Below are 17,416 nucleotides of genomic sequence, written 5' to 3'. Positions count from 1 at the left end.
ATCAAAACTCGGAGCTGCGAACTTCCTAGCGGATTACCAGGGCTCCGATTCGAAAAGCAGGAGTAGGAACGGGGTGGTTTTTAGTTAATAAGAGTCTGACTCTCCCTCTCACCTCGCCCAAGGCGAGAGAAGTAATTGAATGACTTTTGCCTCTCAAAAAAAGCGGTATCAAAACGACAGTTGTAGGTAGCTCTATGAGCTTTGTAGTAATATGTGTAAATTCATGAAAACAACAAGGAAGGTTGACTACTCATAGTACGTTGAAAGTTATGAATCATAACGATAGCCATTGCTCGATATATTGAACCCTACATACATACATACAATATACATATAGAACAGCCATCAAAATATAGTTGTAACAGTAGATATTTGTGTTTGAAATATGATCGATGTTCACTGTGACATATACAAGTAGTTTACGGTTCTGTAGTCAACGTACCGAAGAGTAAATTTCCAGTAGGCATAATAGATGTCAAACCATTTCATTACTTACGATTTCGTAGATTTATTGTATGTTATTTACCTATGTTGTAATACCTATCGAACATAATAGTGCCTGTTTTCTATGTAAAAACGTAAGAACCTAACATTACACCCATTGAAATAGAGATTGTTGCTAAACATCAGACAATAATCATGATGACGGGGTATGAAAATTAAAAATCTATGTAGTGCGTCAGTTAGTTAATGAAACATATAAGACACGTATTTTTTATTTTATCATATAACATAACAATATATAGATAAAATGAAGTTAGCAAATATTTGACACGTATTATTTTATTTTATCATATAACAATATATTATAGATAAAGTGAATCAAAGTTAGCAGTGATAGCAAAAACGTCATTTCTATGTACAAAACATACTCAGAAATGACATGATAATTCAAATCAATATATTTTCGAAAGTATTTGTTTAAAAAAATACGTGTCTAATATTTTTCAATACGGAAACTAAACCCTATTTCAAATATATCAATTAATTATTTACACCCTAAACGTTTACGAATTAATTTAAGCAGAATTCGCAAAGTTGTGTCGTTTGTGCTCGCACATCCAACCGAACCACAGGACAATCATAAAACCAAACATATTTAATTTTATTTTTAACCCTCCAGCGCTTGATCGAACACAAAAAGTACCAAATCTTCAATAAAAACCATTAATTAAATTAAAACTACAAAAAAAAAAACAGGAAAATATTCAAAAAAAGAATGTCCGCCATTTTACTAGTCCAGTTTGAATATCTTTGAAAGATTCGAAGGGTAACAGGGTGTGTTATAATGGAGAGAGGTGAGCGTAAAAATGTATGAATAATACAGTGAAGGGAATGTACCGAGGATCATTGCCCGTCAGAGTCGGACGGTCGCATTTTAAATTATTCGAGCGAGAGTGATATTACTACTTATTTCTGTATTTCCATTGACATAGACGGAATTTGAAATGTGTGTTATGTAGAATAGTGGAGTAGAGATTAATGTTAAGGTTATTTACATGTATTAAGTTAAGCTATGGCCTACTTTTCTCATCGTGTATGAGGTAGTTTGTGTAGGACAAAAATTGTTTTCTTAACATTTTATTGACTTAATTTCATGGTATAGAACTGTAAGTTCTAGAAAAACATCACGCTTGGATTAATTTACAAAAAAAAAAAAGAATCACTTTTTTCTGCGGTCCATACCAGTAAACTTACAATGAACAAGTAAATTACTTAAACTTACGAAAACGTGATCCCTATTCACGTTTCTTTAGAAAAATATACAATATTATATTCAGAATTGAATAAAAAAAAAACGGGTTACTTCCTTATTTGAAAGACAATATCATTTTTCAACAACATCCATACTTTAACACAAACTCGGAAACCTCACTAATGAATTTTTAAAACAACGACGGGGAACAAAGTTTTAAATTTCGTTTCGAACTTTGTGGAGAGAAAAAAATGGACTTTTACAAGGAACTATGGTTCTTGGAACACAGATAACATAAAGTGTTAAACTTTTTTATGTAAAGAGTAAACGCAATGAATAATAGAGGCGGGATATGCCGCAGGAGCCTTTGTGTTACGTACTGGGTCTCGGGTACCGACTGTGGGGGTAAAAGGGTTGACTCTATAAAATTTTGATTTCATATATTACTACTATATTATATGCTTTTTGGTATAAAATTCTGTACTATGTAGACAACTCTAATGTGTAGTCTCTTCTGTGCCTTTAGGCTTAAGTCTTTCTGTCTCCTGCATTAAATTCACCGAGGCAAGTGGAAATTATCGATATTTCTTCTCCTCTATATCTTCTGATTTATTTTCGCTGCGGGATCCAAGAAAGTTATTCATGTCCTTGGGACGCACCGGACTTCAGTGTTCCGGTGTTTTCACGGTTATATCTACTGTAGGTCGTGGCTTACTTAAACCACATTCTTTTTACTATTGACTTGAAAATATTTGACTTGAAATGCATATTAACTCTTCATTTGTCCATCTCCAACAGAGCCACCGTGGATCTTCACCAGCAATACGCACATTCGCCCCTGACGGCCGGACGTTAGAGGCGGGGGCGTGTGGGGCTCCCCGCTCCCCCTCCCCGCTTCGAGCCGCGTCGCTCGACGTACGCGCAGCCCCACTTGCGCACGGGTCCTTGGCTTCATTGGCTGACACCCCGACACCTTCAAGTCCAAGGCACGCACCACCACGATGCCTGTCGCCGCTTCTGATGCCACCAAGGTTGGTTTTAACTTTTGAAAATGTCTCTAATACGTTTGTAGATTGATGTGTGCAGTACATGTTTCTCCAATCGATTTTCGACATTATAACGCGTGGTCAGAGAAAAGAAGTAACATATTTTACTGTTCAGTCTACTAACAATCTCTAGGTACAAAATCTTTAGACATATTTTAGACAGTTTGTCTAACTAAAATACATTTTTAAGCACTTAATGTTAAGGTCCAGTTTTCTTGGTTACAAGTTTCAAAAATGTACTAGTACTACGGTATCCAAGAGCAAGTCAAATCTATTTTAGGATGAGTAGAAGGTATGCCTAAAATAACTTTATACCGAGACATGAATGGTAAGTCCTAATTATCAAGATTTGACAGTCTCAAAGGTCAGTTTCAAACTTGGACGTATTGATTCAGTCTGAAAGCCTTTAAATATTAAATCTATTTGATTAGACCTACGGACTATTGTATTTGATTCATAACTTACCTATTTATAAACAAATTTAGACCATGTAGACTAAAAATAAAGATAATCAATTACACTTCCCGATCACATTATAGATTTTTTACAGTTGTTTATAACCGTAACCAGTTGGTTGGTAACCGAATCAAAATAGGAAATCCAGTTTCAATCCCCCAAACTGTCTACCCATAAAACGAAAATATAACACGTTCAATAATAATAAAAATGGTCAAAATATGACACCCACTAAACTGTGGCAAACACGTGCGTTGAATCACAATGAAGCCTTTCTGGAAGTTGGAATCTAGCAGTCAATTGATTTAGGTAACTCGGCTAGTCTACCTACGCATTTATCCAATAACCTTCCTATTACGTAACTACAATAATATACCAACAATACTCGAGCTCATTGAGCCACGCACTCAAGATGAATCGATAGCCACCTCATTCATTAAAATTCATCCAGCCGTATGAAAACTTTCGGGACAGAGAAACCGACATATGTATATAGTATTTTGTATAGCTAAACAACATCTGTGCCGTACGTATGAAGGTTGTATATCTTACGTGTTTATTGTTTGTATGTACGTAGCTACTTGTAAAACGGGAAAGTTATTGAGGGAACGGAATCCAACTTGAGTTCTACTTCTTTAAATAGGTCAAGTATCTTTCAAAATCAATTATACCTAGGTATTCATTATGCGTTAAATTGCAGTTATTGTTATATTTTTTTAAATTTGCGAAAGTTTTGGTACATTTTAGTTGTTAAGAAAAAAGCAGTAGTGCATAACCCTATTATAATAATTAATGTCATCTAGGTATCAGTTAATTTAGAAAATTATTAAATTATATAAAATTAATTTCGTTATTACCTAATATTAACCCTAAAGAATATCAAAAGTGTTCCAGCTTTTAAAAAATGTACCGTAATTTACTGAGTAGTAAGTAGACCACTTACTTCGTCTAGATACCTAAATGTTAAACATAAAAGTACATTAATCATGTTAATCATTAATCACGTCTTAATCATAAAAACAAAAGGAATTCAATCAAGAAACCCCAATTCAAATGCTAAGCAGACGAAATTCTAAATAGAGATTTGCGAGACAACCCCATGAGTGTACAGCACAAATAAAGCGCTAATTAAAGCGTTTCCCTTCATTTGCAGCGCTGCGGAGTCAAAGCTCTAATCTTGTCGCATCACTTATACATACATACATACAAACAGAATTAGTCCGCTTTAGCACTTCGTCCATCTAATATTTAGAATAGTAAGCAACGTCACGCCTTTTATCCCCGAAGGGGTAGGCAGAGGTGCTCATTACGACACGTAATGCCGCTATACAATGTACACCCGACCCGGGAATCGAATCCGAGACGCCTTGTTCGGCAGTCGCACTTGCGACCACTCGACCAACGAGACAGTATATTAGATAGAATAGTATCAGTGCTATATATGCTGCGTAAGATTTCACCTCTGGCCTTTAGCTCAATGCCCTTAGTATGAGTTTTCTTTGCTTTTAAAATAATCGCAACGAAAGCGCGTTCGACGATCTGATTGGTTTTTTTATTCTAGCCAACCAATCAGAGCGCCGAACGTCCTCTCGTTTCGATTACTTAAAACGTTAAGCAAAGTCATACTAAGGGTACAGAACTTTCCCACTTCGTTTCAGCAGTTAAAACTCACGAGGGTATGAAATGACCTTTCAAATTTTGACTTTACCTATTCCGTTGTGTTTTGCTAAGCCTTTTTAGTCGTGTTATGATTCCCGTATTTCACTTACGTGGTCGTTTGTGTATATGTATTTTTAATATGAACATTTTAGGCTGAAGAATGTATTTTTAATAATTTTAGCTAAGGTTTTTTGTGGTTTGATCAGACGTAAAGCAAAATAGTCTGATATTTTAATATTCAATAAAGTTATTTGGTATGCAAATAAATATTGAATCAGTACAGAGACTGTAGCTGTTTCTATGCTAAATTATATGCTTTTTAAGAATCAGAATCAGAATAGTTATTTGTATAACATAAGTATATACATAATGGAGTTACAAGATATTTGCGGGTCGCTATGCTTTGCGGCGTACCTACAAACATTTTTAAAAAGAAGTATAAAATAATAACAAACAAAGAACCAAAATAAAACTAACAGAAACATCTACAGTGTAGAAACATTTTTCAGCCAAGCGAGTAGAAACTTTTTTTAAACTTAGTAGTAGAGGTATGTTTTCAAAAGTATTGGGTATTTTATTATAAATTTTAGATGCCGCTAATGTTAATTAATGTAGCGTTGTTAATGAAGCTATATCTTTAGTAACGAACCAATTTGGTGGTTATATATGTGGTTTTAGTAGCCAACCAAATTCTTATCTGCATACTAAACGTACAAAACTAACGTGCCAAACTAATCTCAAAAGTTTCTAATGAGGACAATGTTTACACGATTCGATTGTCACCCTTTCCTAATCGACGCCACAGAACGATGTTCTATGACGTAAGCCGGCACCTAATACCATGTGCAAAAGACAGCCACATATGGGTCAAGACTCCCACTTCATTAGTGGAGGATTCTAGCTGATCGACCGACTCTTCAATTACGATGCACTGTTCCATTGACCTAATTAAAATATGACATAAATAATCATTTCTATTGAAGTTTTTATATTGAAAAATATGTTATGATCATTATTGTGTAACCACATCTATTTTATAGACAATGAGTTGTGTTCTGCGCACAGAAATTATTGGTTGTCTTTTCATTACTTTTTTTTTGAGGAGGCAAAATCATCCAATGACTTCTCCCGCCTTCGGCGAGGCGAGAGCGAGTGTCAGACTCTTACTGACTAAAAACTACCCAGTTCCTACTCCTGTTTTTCGAGCCGGAGCCCCGGTAAACCCGCTAGGTAGTCCGCAGCTGTCTTTTCATTACTTACCACAATCATTTTAGCACAAAGGCAGAATAATATTATGTACGATCTAGCTTCTACGAGCGACTTTAGCCGCGTTACCAAGATAAAAGCCTTTGTCATAATCTATCTCTGTGCTAAATTGCATTCATCAGTAGATCCGTTCAGTAGTTGTGGGAAAAAGTGATAAACATACATTAATCCTACTATCGCAGTAATAATTTAATTATAACTTTCGTGAGACATACTAATTAATTATTATGTTATCGGTTTACTCATCTCAGTAACATTATAAATTATAAAGTTTTTGTGTGCTCGAGCACGTGAAAACAACTGAAGGGATCGAGATAAAAATTTAAACAGGGATAGATCATGGTCTAGAATAAAACCTAGGCTACTTTTTATCTCACCGGTATACGATCGAAGCCGCTAGCAGAAAGTAGTTTGTCCATTTATACACGTACCATATATCGTTACAAGCTTTCACATTTATAATATGAGCAGGAAGTAGGATCCCATCATCAGTATTTCGAATTTGCACCTTAATACACACACATAAAACTCTTTATGCACCCCAAAAGCGATTCCTTATAAAGTAGTCTTGAGATTGCTGTCTAAGAAGAAACTATCCACGGCTAGACGCGTGCAAACTTAGTAGGAAACTGGATGAAGAGGAATACTGAATTATGTATTCAGTACTTGAAATCTCTTGAAGCTATCAATACATACAAACTTAGTTCATAGCCTGTTTTTAACTCTTAGAGTAAAGACTGCCATAGATCTGATTATAGCTTAGTGACTGAGGAGTGAGGAGTAAGTTTATCGGAGGTTAAGTTAGTTCCTACGTCAATGTTATTGAGGTCTTAGTTAGTGTTTGAAGCTGTTTTGAATACGACCTATAGATTGGTTTTTGCCGTGGATAAAATGAAAACTGTTGCTGGCTGCAAAATACTTTTTTATTATTATAGGTATACTAGTTACATTCTTATCCGGGAACGTCGGAAATGATAAACGGTTCGCCCGTTTGTTCGCGGTTTTCTTCTCTTCCATTTCCCTACTTTTTTCTTTCACAATAGAAGAACGTTTCCCTAATAATATTAAAAAAACGTACCTAAAAAGAAAGGATTTCCTGTGTGTCATATTTAATCATCTAATTTGCTAATTTAATGATATAATAGCTAATGAGAAATGTCTTTACCTACCTCAATACATTTCTCATTTGGTACCTTACCTTCCTTACCTTCATACCTTAAGGTCTTAGAACCTCATGTATCAGGTCTGATCTTCCATGTCTCATCTGGTATTACAGGTATCCATGGGCGACGCTGATTGCTTACCATCAGATAATCTGTCTGCTTGTTTGCCCCATATTCCATAAAAAAATCCTTGTTTTATTTTACAAACAATCCCTTCAATTCACAATTCTCAGAATAGCAATATACAGCAAAACGTAACCCCACACAGAGATCCGATTGAGAGCGGACAATGTATATTTGAATTTGCCAAAGTGCTGTCTATTCCCGTGGTTTCTAGTTCCGGTGATGCAGACCAAGTCATTGTCAGGTGCTCGGAAACGGTCGGAAGCATTTAGTCTACGGGCAGTTCATGGAACAATAGTGAATGAAGTGCCGATGCTTGATAGCATACAGGGACTTGTTATTGTTAAACAGTTTTATTTAGTTTGACCTATTTGTTTGTTTGTTTGGATATTTCGTAATTTGATTTCCTTCCACATTTCCAATTGATCTGATATTTGGTATAATTCGTTTTAATGAGTAACCGCTGTATTTAGAGTAATTTAATGGTTACTTAATCCAGTCCTTAGCAATTGTTTTTGATACAAAATCGTTACTAAGAAATAATTTAAGTAATCATTAAATGTCTCTGAGTGCGGTAGTATACAATATAAGTCCATTAAAACCGTTTAACATAAAAAATATTTTTATCAAATCAGCAATCAGCTATTGGCAAGTTATTTTATGTTCACTATTTCTTTTTTATTGAAGAAACGTTGCCCCTCACTAGGATTTTCTCCTGTGTCGTGGATGCGTTTACAAACATACAAGTTCATATACACATTACAGCCAGACCTGAAACAACAATTTGTGGATCATACCGAACCCGCTACACGTTGCACGGCCCAGCCACCACGCCAACCGTACAACCATTTACTTAAAGAAAAACAAACAAACAGAAGAAAACACGTTCTATTTCGGAAAGTATTTGTTTTAAGTTTCAATTTCATAAAGTAGCAGGCACATCTGTCGTCGGGTCCGTCCCTCGTGATTAACGAGAGACGCCGCAGATGTTCAACAATACTTTGTGTACCTATTTCGTTTGAAAAAAACCTAAGCATTTATTTTAGACTAAATTTTTTCCTTTTGTTGTTAATCTAATTTGATATCTAAAATACAGTTTAATAGTGTCCTAATTGACTTTTATTTTCAACATTTTCTCTTTAGTTGAACTCTAAGAACAGTGGTTAAAGGTAAGCGTCCACAAGCCCGGATCGTACGCATCGCATGCAACGGATTTTAGTTTGTCTTGTAAAGAAACTCATACAACTGCTTCCACTGATCCGCATCGTACAGACCGGTCATCGGCAATACATATACAATGTGTACCGATGACTTCATACGGAATGCCGATGCCAAAAATCCATGAAATGAAAGTGACATTGGCAATCTGATTGCTGCGTCGGCAATCCGAACGCTGCCGATACAGTCGACGCAGTCAATCCGTCCGATGCGTGCGATGCGAACGATGCGGACCTGTGGACGCTTACCATTAACCGAACCCTGTAATGTTCACATAGATACAGCATAGGTTAGTGAACAGTTTGGCACAGCTGAAAGAGACAAAGCTGCGTAATATTACGTATATTAAGCAACATCATACGAACAACTTAATAAGCACATCCTCCCTCTTAAACATTAATTTCCTCCCTTTTCTATATAACATTGTATAGAGAATTTCGGAACAATTAAGTTTGAAAACTTACCCCAAGACTCGAAACTACTTTGAAAGCCCACTTACATACTTGTAGACTTCATGCCTCGTTGGCACTATACGAGCTCTCTGTAGCCAACGAGTTTGCAACTTCTAATAGGTAGATTACATTGCACTGGTGCAAACAACTATCGCCGTTCGGATAAAAGAAAATTGCTAAGCTAAAGTGCAAAGTTGCTTGTTATCGGGAGAGTAAATTGTATTGCTTTCAGTTTGCGCTATCTACAAGATCGTGTTAATGATTCCAGTGTGCTGGGTAATCGTATCAAGTTTGATGTTCAAGGACGTTCTGCTGCAAACGAGTGCACAATTATCGGATGTTTACATTGTGGAACTAACTCGATGCTGGTGTTGTGATTTGTTACCTATTGGGTACTTAGTGAAATGTGATAGTCGTCCAGGGACAGTGAAATGGAATAAACATACTTAGCTTTATTGATACTTTTATCTTTTTACAATTTAAATTTTGATTTAATCATGATTGAATTCACATAGCATAACGTAAAGGATTTTTAAACAGTTTCTTAGCAATATACTAGAATCCAGAATTGCCAGTCATGTACCTAAGTATTAGCAAAACTCACGTTTTTTACATAAAACTTATTGTACCCTTCAAAGAATAAGAGACGTGACTTTCTTCCAATTTCATGTTAGTGTCAGAATACAGATAGTAAATTGAGTATTCATAAAATACAATGAACTGAATATCTACTTAAAAACAAGTAATTTAATATAACAGTGAATCAATGCGCCGCGTCCCGTGCGACGTAAATTGTGACAAACTCAATTTTAGATAGGTACTCGCCGAGAGTGCCCTGTTCTCTCAACCCGGCCTGATTGGACGCCTACAAAATCAACCCCCCACCGCCTGTATATTATGGCGTTATAATAAGAATTCTGTAAAAGTTAATTAGAAAAAAATCTCGTCCTTAACCTCGGAAAATATTCAAATATTCAGCAAAAATGTATGACTCGCCTGTTAATTAATAATATGGAATTTCGAAAACATTTTTCACTTTAATGTTCTCCAAACAAAGTCGACTAATTACTTGGCATTTGGTTGTTTTTAAAGCCCTTTTGTTAGCTTATTTCGTATCGATTTGCTTGTGAGTAACCTCTACAATTTTCGTGAAGCTATCATGATTCAAGGGTGATTGAAAACAAGGAAAAAATACAAGTCACCGTCAATAATTATTTACTGCGTATGTTCTAGAAAGTCAACGAAAACACGTAAACGAACGGTTTCAGATTCAGTGACCCAATTCGTAGGAGAGGACAATTAAATCCAGTTTGATTGAAGAAAATAAATAAAATATTATTGACCGAAACTTGAACCGATTCGTACGAAAAACAGAACGCTACGACCGTTGTAAAAGGATTTTATTTTTCTTTCCAATTTATTGAACTGTTTTAATTTATAGCACAATAGTGTTTTAAATGTTTTTACGCAAATGAAAGCCTCGCCAGAAACATTATTTTGATGCTTTATTATAATTGGCAAAATGTCAGTTCGATTTATCATCATCTTTAACAGCTGCCCGAAAATAAAAAAGGTTTTCATAATCTACACGTTTTTTTTTGAGTGTACTAGTGTCATCTCTCGCCTTGGGTGAGGTGAGAGGGAGTGTCATGCTTATTGACTACCGGAGTTGCTCTTCGTATCGGATCCGGTAACCCGCTAGGTAGTCCACAGCTCCATACTCTGTATGCTGGAGAAATAAAGATCGCAAATTTTCTGCCAAGGTTTCTGCCAAATTTGTAGTTCCTTTGGCTAACGAAAATATACTCTGCTCTCATATTGGGTTTACTTGCATGTGTGCGAACTACTTAAGAACGGAACTCTATGCCGGAGTCTGTATTTCCTGATCGGTATAACCTAGGTGTCTTCAAGGCTCTAGTGAATAGACGTGCTCCATCGTCTGCCGCATCATCGTTTACCGGCGAGATAATGGCCAAACGTCGTCAAATATTAAAAAACAATGTGCGTTTTATAAAACCGGTCGGCTAAATAACTACCAATAGTTGTAGCAGTATCTTCATGTTACACCTTTGCAGAGCTACCTGGTGGCCCACGTACTACGTTAACCTATGTCGGCATGATATCCCATTTGAAAGGGACGTGCCTATTGCCGTATATTGGACAACGCAATATCGCAACCGTATTGCATGAGAATTGTAACAGAAGTTTTTATTCGAAATATTTGACTAAGTTTTTAGTCCGGTCATTTAAGTAACATGATATTTATCCTCCAAAATATATTTAGTACTTAATTAATAAATAGTTTCAAAAATAGGATGTTTATAAGTATAATTCTCACATAAATTGAATGACGCGAAATACACACTTGATAAAGCCTGGGTAGCAACACTATTTTTAAAAAAGTTGAACATTTTAAACTGCTTTGTCGAACGCGCCCACCTATTTACCGATTATGACAAACCCCTCTTCTACAATAAGGAGTAAGTCTGCGGTCTACAAGTACATAGAGTGTCTTATTAATAAAAAAAAACAGTTTTCCCCAAACCTATTCTATCGTTAATTTAATAACTCTCAACTAAACATCATTAAATATCTTCGAAGACTTAAGTAATCAAGCCACTATCAATGTCAAATTACTATCACTTCACTTTACAACATGGATGACTAGATATTAATTGAATAATTCCAATCAAGTACATACATCGCTACATTGACGTGTCTAAAGCGTTTGATCAGTAAATACAATCAAAATAGTAATTCAACGTTCACATTACTTAGAATTATTACGTTAAATATTAATATACATAATACTTACCTACAAGTAAGTAGAATATGGGGGATATTGAGTTTAAATGTGATTGATTTTGTGAGGTGGCTTATGGTTATAGCAGTAGAATACAAAATACAATGATATGGTGTCACTATTTCTGCTCTTCCTGTAGGCAGACTACCTGCGTTACCGGGGTCCGGCTCGAATAGCAGGAATAGGAACGGGGTGGTTTTTAGTCAGGAAGAGTGACACTCCGTCTCTCCTCACCCAAGGCAGGAGAAAAGTCAATGAATGATTTTCCCCCACAAAAAAAGCGATACATAAAAAAAATAAGTCACATGTTTACACTGTTTACTTTTAATCCCTTAGCTACCATCAGATAACATTAATAAATAAACACAAACTACGGAACTAAATTATGTATCAAACGCACAGTTAATTCTATAATCGATAATATAATAAAACAAAAGCTTATTTGTTCCATACCTTGTGAATACGTGGAACTACAAACAGTATTGATCACAATTAGATAGAAATATAAGTGTCAGGGTTTTCATTGAACTAGCTTGATAAATGGTTTCACCTACATAGGTATTGGGTTAATAGATTTTAAGAACTGTATCTAAGTAGGAACCTAAACTTAGTATGTCAGTTAATATGCCTATAGGTATCACTTTATTATGGTCCTAAATTAGGAGAATTTGTTATAAAACAAAGACGATTAAGTGTCAGCTAATAATTAGTGCCTATTTATTTGATTTTCTTAGGTACACGAGTATCAATTACGTCTTAACAAAGTCTACCTGATAATGGCATCTAATTTGTTTGTGCAGGTCGGGTTAAACTGTCGACTTTCCTTTTAGCCCTATTAGATTAATATAGTTTTGATAATTAACTAAAAATCACGGTTTACTAACGTGCATTAATACTCATGAGTAGGCTACGTGACATCGTCACGTCTGCGCACGCTTTTCATAATGAAGAGTTCCTCGGTGACTCAAAAGTAGTAGAGCTCTCCATACACAAGTAAACCGTTTTGATAATGTTACCAATTTAATCCCGATGCCACAGAAAACACACGAAACCTGGGTCTGACTTCTCCCAAATCTAGGATAACTTATTAGATAATATGAAAAACTGAAAACAGTTTTAAAATCCCAGATTACGTAATAACTAAACTAACATCATCTGACCTAGATAACGCACTCAACAAATTCACGAGTAGATAAAAAACCTTTCAATTCTAAAGTAGGAGTAAAAAAACACAATTTTGTTAAATCTCTTCCCGTCCCACTCTCGTTGGAAAAGTTCGAGAGAATTTCTCGTTAGTGTGCGGATATTTATTTTGCGTTATACTACACAAGTGTATTAAATGGAAAAAATAATGGGGATCAGATTAAACAACATAAATTCCCTTTTACACCTACGTCGGGGCCATTAATGATAATGTTTTTTGAATAGGAAAAAACGTTGTATTAAATAGATGGCCATAACTTTAAGACGAAATGCTTTTTATAAAAAAGAGGATAACTATCTTTTTTTTCTTTTTTAGTCGTGTGCTACGCAGATCGAACGTAGATACCTATATTATTATCATAGTATACTTAAAACTGCCTCGTTGGTCGAGTAGTCGCAAGTGCGACTGCCGGACAAGTGGTCTCGGGTTTAATTCTCGGGTCAGGCAAAGTATTACTGATTTTTTTTCGGTAATTCGAGAATTTCTCAGTAGTAACACGAAGTCTGGAATGTATATGGCAATAAGATCACTGTTATTACATGAGTCTTATAACACAAATGGTGAAAAGTGGGTGTACATTGTACAATGGCAAAAACACATCGTTATCTCATGATTACCATAATAATATACTGAAGACCCGTAACAAAGAAGTCCTGACGACTCTATCAAATCCACACAATGTACGCCTTAATCTATGCCTGCGTCTTAATCTTGATATACAGCCCGTACCCTCACAATGAGCTATGTACCCCGGCAATGTAAACCTTAAGGGCTTACATTATTATGATAAAGCGGATAAAATCCATTAACACCACTCCTGTGATGATACTTCAATTAATTTCATTAATATCTTTCACTAGTGCCGTTAAAATATTGATGGGATGTATTTTCCTGTACAAAAGGCTTTAGTACGAGTTTAAGGAGATCGAATCGACGCTCTGATTGGTTGGTTCATTCATCGCCGGCCAATCACCGCTCTCGTTTCGTTGTCGTTCAACGTAAAGCACACTTGTACTAAGGGCACATAGCTGTTTCTGCTTTGAATGACGTGACCTAGTTACCTGCGTTTCGGATAGATTGTGAACGTAAATATGAACGTATATCGAACGGTATATAGTACCTACTGTGTGAGGTTCCTATCCTGTATTCATACATCGTGGCTTTTATGAACCCTGTTGGCTATATATAGGGTTATTAAAATGTTTCTGGCTGGTATTTTCAATTTTCATTTGGGCGTCAATGATTTTTTTAACTTAACTCTTCCACTTATTGATTTAACTCTGAAGATTGCAACTGCTTCTGGTGGTTTAACCGTCTATCTGTCATCTTGTACATCTAGATGAGTACCTATAGATGTGTTTATCTATAGTCGCCTAGGTTAGGCTGGGTAGCTAGGTTATTCCTTTTGTTAATGATCGGGAAACTTTTAAAAGGCTTAATGCTTTTTTGGGGATAAAAGACTAAAACCTAAAACCCCGGTAGACCATCCTCTGCACCTGTGAGGGGCACCGAGTCCTCTAAGTAGACCGGAGACCCCACAGTGCAACACTTGTTACGGCACTTCCTTAACCTACTTAAAGAGCAATCATTCACTATTTTGTAAGAAACAGTGATATCTTTCAGACCAGCCTTAGCTAGTTAAGGACCAGTACAGGCATTTCATTATCATAACAGTTCTACATGTTCAACCAAACATACTGGGGGCCGTTCAAGTATTACGTAAGCAGATTTATTGCAATTATTTACCCCCCATCCCCCTTGTCAGCAAAAGTAAGCAAAGCTCTTACCCCCTCCCCCATGCTTACGTAAACATTTGTCAATTAATGTATTGTTTTTTTAATTTTATAATGTTATAATTATAATTTGAAAAATAAGAAAATAGATTTAGGATAGAGATTATATTTTACTGAAACGGTATTCAACATAGAGTAAAGGACAAAAATATTATATCTTACTAACATAACAAACTTATTTTAAATTTTTGGTACATATATTAAATTCAAATTAACAGTCTTCAGTCCATGAAACCCGAATCCATGATTCTAAGTTTTCGATGACATTGGATTGCTTCGATTGCTGCTCAGTGTTGTGAGTCTGCTCGCTTTCATCCGATTTTGGAATGTCTACGTCATTCTCATCGAGCCATTCAACATCATGGTGCTCTAAATTTTGAATAATGCACATCAGTTCATTAGCACGACGAGCAGCGACTCTTACAGGTCTAACTTTCCTATCAGTGTGCGTGTTTACTTTCTTATGGATCTTTTCGATGTGACGATTTAGTGACTTGACGGAAGCATGATAAAGACCACACGTTTTGCATGTTCGACTTGATAGCCTCAATTGTACCGTCGGACAAAAATAATCGTATGGCATTTGCAGGAAATCTTTGAGTGAAGCACTTAAGCGTAGAGCTAAATTGACTGGAAGATTAAGAAATTGCCCTCCTTCATCTAAAACCAAGTCATCAACTGTTTGTTTTACTTTTACAGGTGGTGGAAGAAACCTGTTGTCTAGTAATCTAAATAGTCCACTTCTTGGACGACAGCATTCTGTATTTCTACATTTTACAATTTGGAGCAAGTATTGGCTTTCACGCACATGTTCTGAATACCATTTAATGTCTGGAAAATCAGGAAGATCTTGTTCACCTGCCCCAACATATTTTGCATTAACATTATAGCCATCAATTTCCATTGAACTCCATACTTCAGCTAATACTTTTCCTGCAAATTCGAAATTAGATCTTTCTAAATGTTCATCAATTGTAACGCCACGTTCATCCAAATGAGACCCAAAATGGTCATGAGGCAATATTAAACCAGCCAGTTCCCGACTAAGAGGAGCCATTCTGCGCTCTACTCTGTTATACGCACTTCTTCCGGGAGCATTGGTAGCTAAAAACAATGCATCGAGATCATGTCGCTTAAAGTGTTGTATAGCAAACCCTATGACTTTTTGATAACGCGGATTTTCATCTGGCCCTCCATCAACCGTCATGATTACCACTGGTTTTACTAGTCCATGGTCAGTTTTAGCTAATGGTCGAAACTCTTCAAGTTCGAGAAGCGTCTCGAAATCCTGAGCATGAGTATTAGCAGTAGATGAACTATGCTTTCCACTTCGAATAGCGATGTATGTTGGTCCAGAATATCCAACGGCTTGCGGTTGTCCTAGCATATTGGAAGTGATTTTGATACCAGCATAAACAGATGGTATTAATTTATGACGCTCAGCGATTACCCAATCGTGATCAGGCAATTTGATTCTATATTCCATGTGCATTAGAAGAGGTGCTTGCTTATTTGCCGCAGTTACGCCAATAGGGACTCGAGCTTTATCATCTTGAGATATGAAAAATACTTGATCTGGTCCTAGTATGGATGCTATGTTCTCTAAATAATGGATTGATGTTTCAGCGAACTTGCTATCTAAGTGGCTCTTGTGGTGATCAGTTTGAGCCCGAATGAGCTTAACAGGGACTGTCGATACATGTCTTCGTCCCTCTGCAGAATTAGATTTTCTGGGAATCAAACGAAGATATGTCCCACTGCGACTAATGTCAAATCCCATTTTACGTAATTCTTGTGTGAGTTCATCAAGAGTTTTTACGCTGCGAATTGATTCCGTTCGTCTTCTATCATCTGCTGCACTCCCAAATAAAGCTATATCCGCGATTGTTTTCAATAGTAAAGGTTGATTGCTTTCAAGATTAGGACGTCCCACTGAATCCCTCAGAGATAGTCTTTTTTTCATTTCTGGATTTTCATGACAAATATCTTCTAACTTTCTTTTCATACCATCCCTGTGTTTCTTCTGGGCAACTGCGTTTTGAACCTTCCTGTTTAAAGACTGTTTTGCTGTTTTTATTTCCTCGCGCAACTTAATGATCTGTTTATCAACTTCAGCACGGATTGACATAGTATCTCTGGCAGAATACAAAGCATTCAAATTTTTTTCGAGTAGAGCAATCTTATTTTTCATAGCTTCCTGAGAAGGTTTTGGTCTCTGTTTATCTGTATTTTTATTAATTTCGCATTGCTGTTGTGATTCATTACCGGTTTTTATTTTATCTTCTTCCTGTTTTTTAATATTTGAAGCTGGCTGTGTAATTTGTGTTTTTTCTGCAGGTTTACAGGTTGCCTAAAAATAAAAACTTTCTATGGGTTCTGCTAAAGATTCTCTTATTAAGCTACATAAATACAAAGTATGGCAATAAATATGGTAAATACAAAACCCTATGGCTTTAAATCTAATATCTTTAAACGAGCAAATCGTTCCGGTCACAAAATACAGGGTGTTATAGTCTATTCAAGTAGGTATTTAAAAG

At 36.0% G+C, this 17,416-nt stretch overlaps 1 protein-coding gene across 6 annotated transcripts in view; it reads left to right on the top strand.

Moving 5' to 3' along the window:
• Positions 1-17,416, top strand: part of LOC118263266 (synaptotagmin-5) — an 83,176-nt gene that overhangs the window by 57,773 nt on the left and 7,987 nt on the right. For all 6 annotated transcript variants that reach the window (XM_050705205.1, XM_050705204.1, XM_050705206.1 and 3 more), the window contains exon 4: positions 2,495-2,727. In XM_050705205.1, the coding sequence (XP_050561162.1) occupies positions 2,495-2,727 (233 nt within the window). The remainder of the gene's footprint in view (positions 1-2,494; positions 2,728-17,416) is intronic.

Source organism: Spodoptera frugiperda, chromosome 27 (genome assembly GCF_023101765.2).
Source record: "Spodoptera frugiperda isolate SF20-4 chromosome 27, AGI-APGP_CSIRO_Sfru_2.0, whole genome shotgun sequence".
Taxonomy (NCBI): Eukaryota; Metazoa; Arthropoda; class Insecta; order Lepidoptera; family Noctuidae; genus Spodoptera; species Spodoptera frugiperda.
Note: the sequence above shows the minus strand (reverse complement) of the source record. Positions and strands in the feature narration are given on the sequence as shown.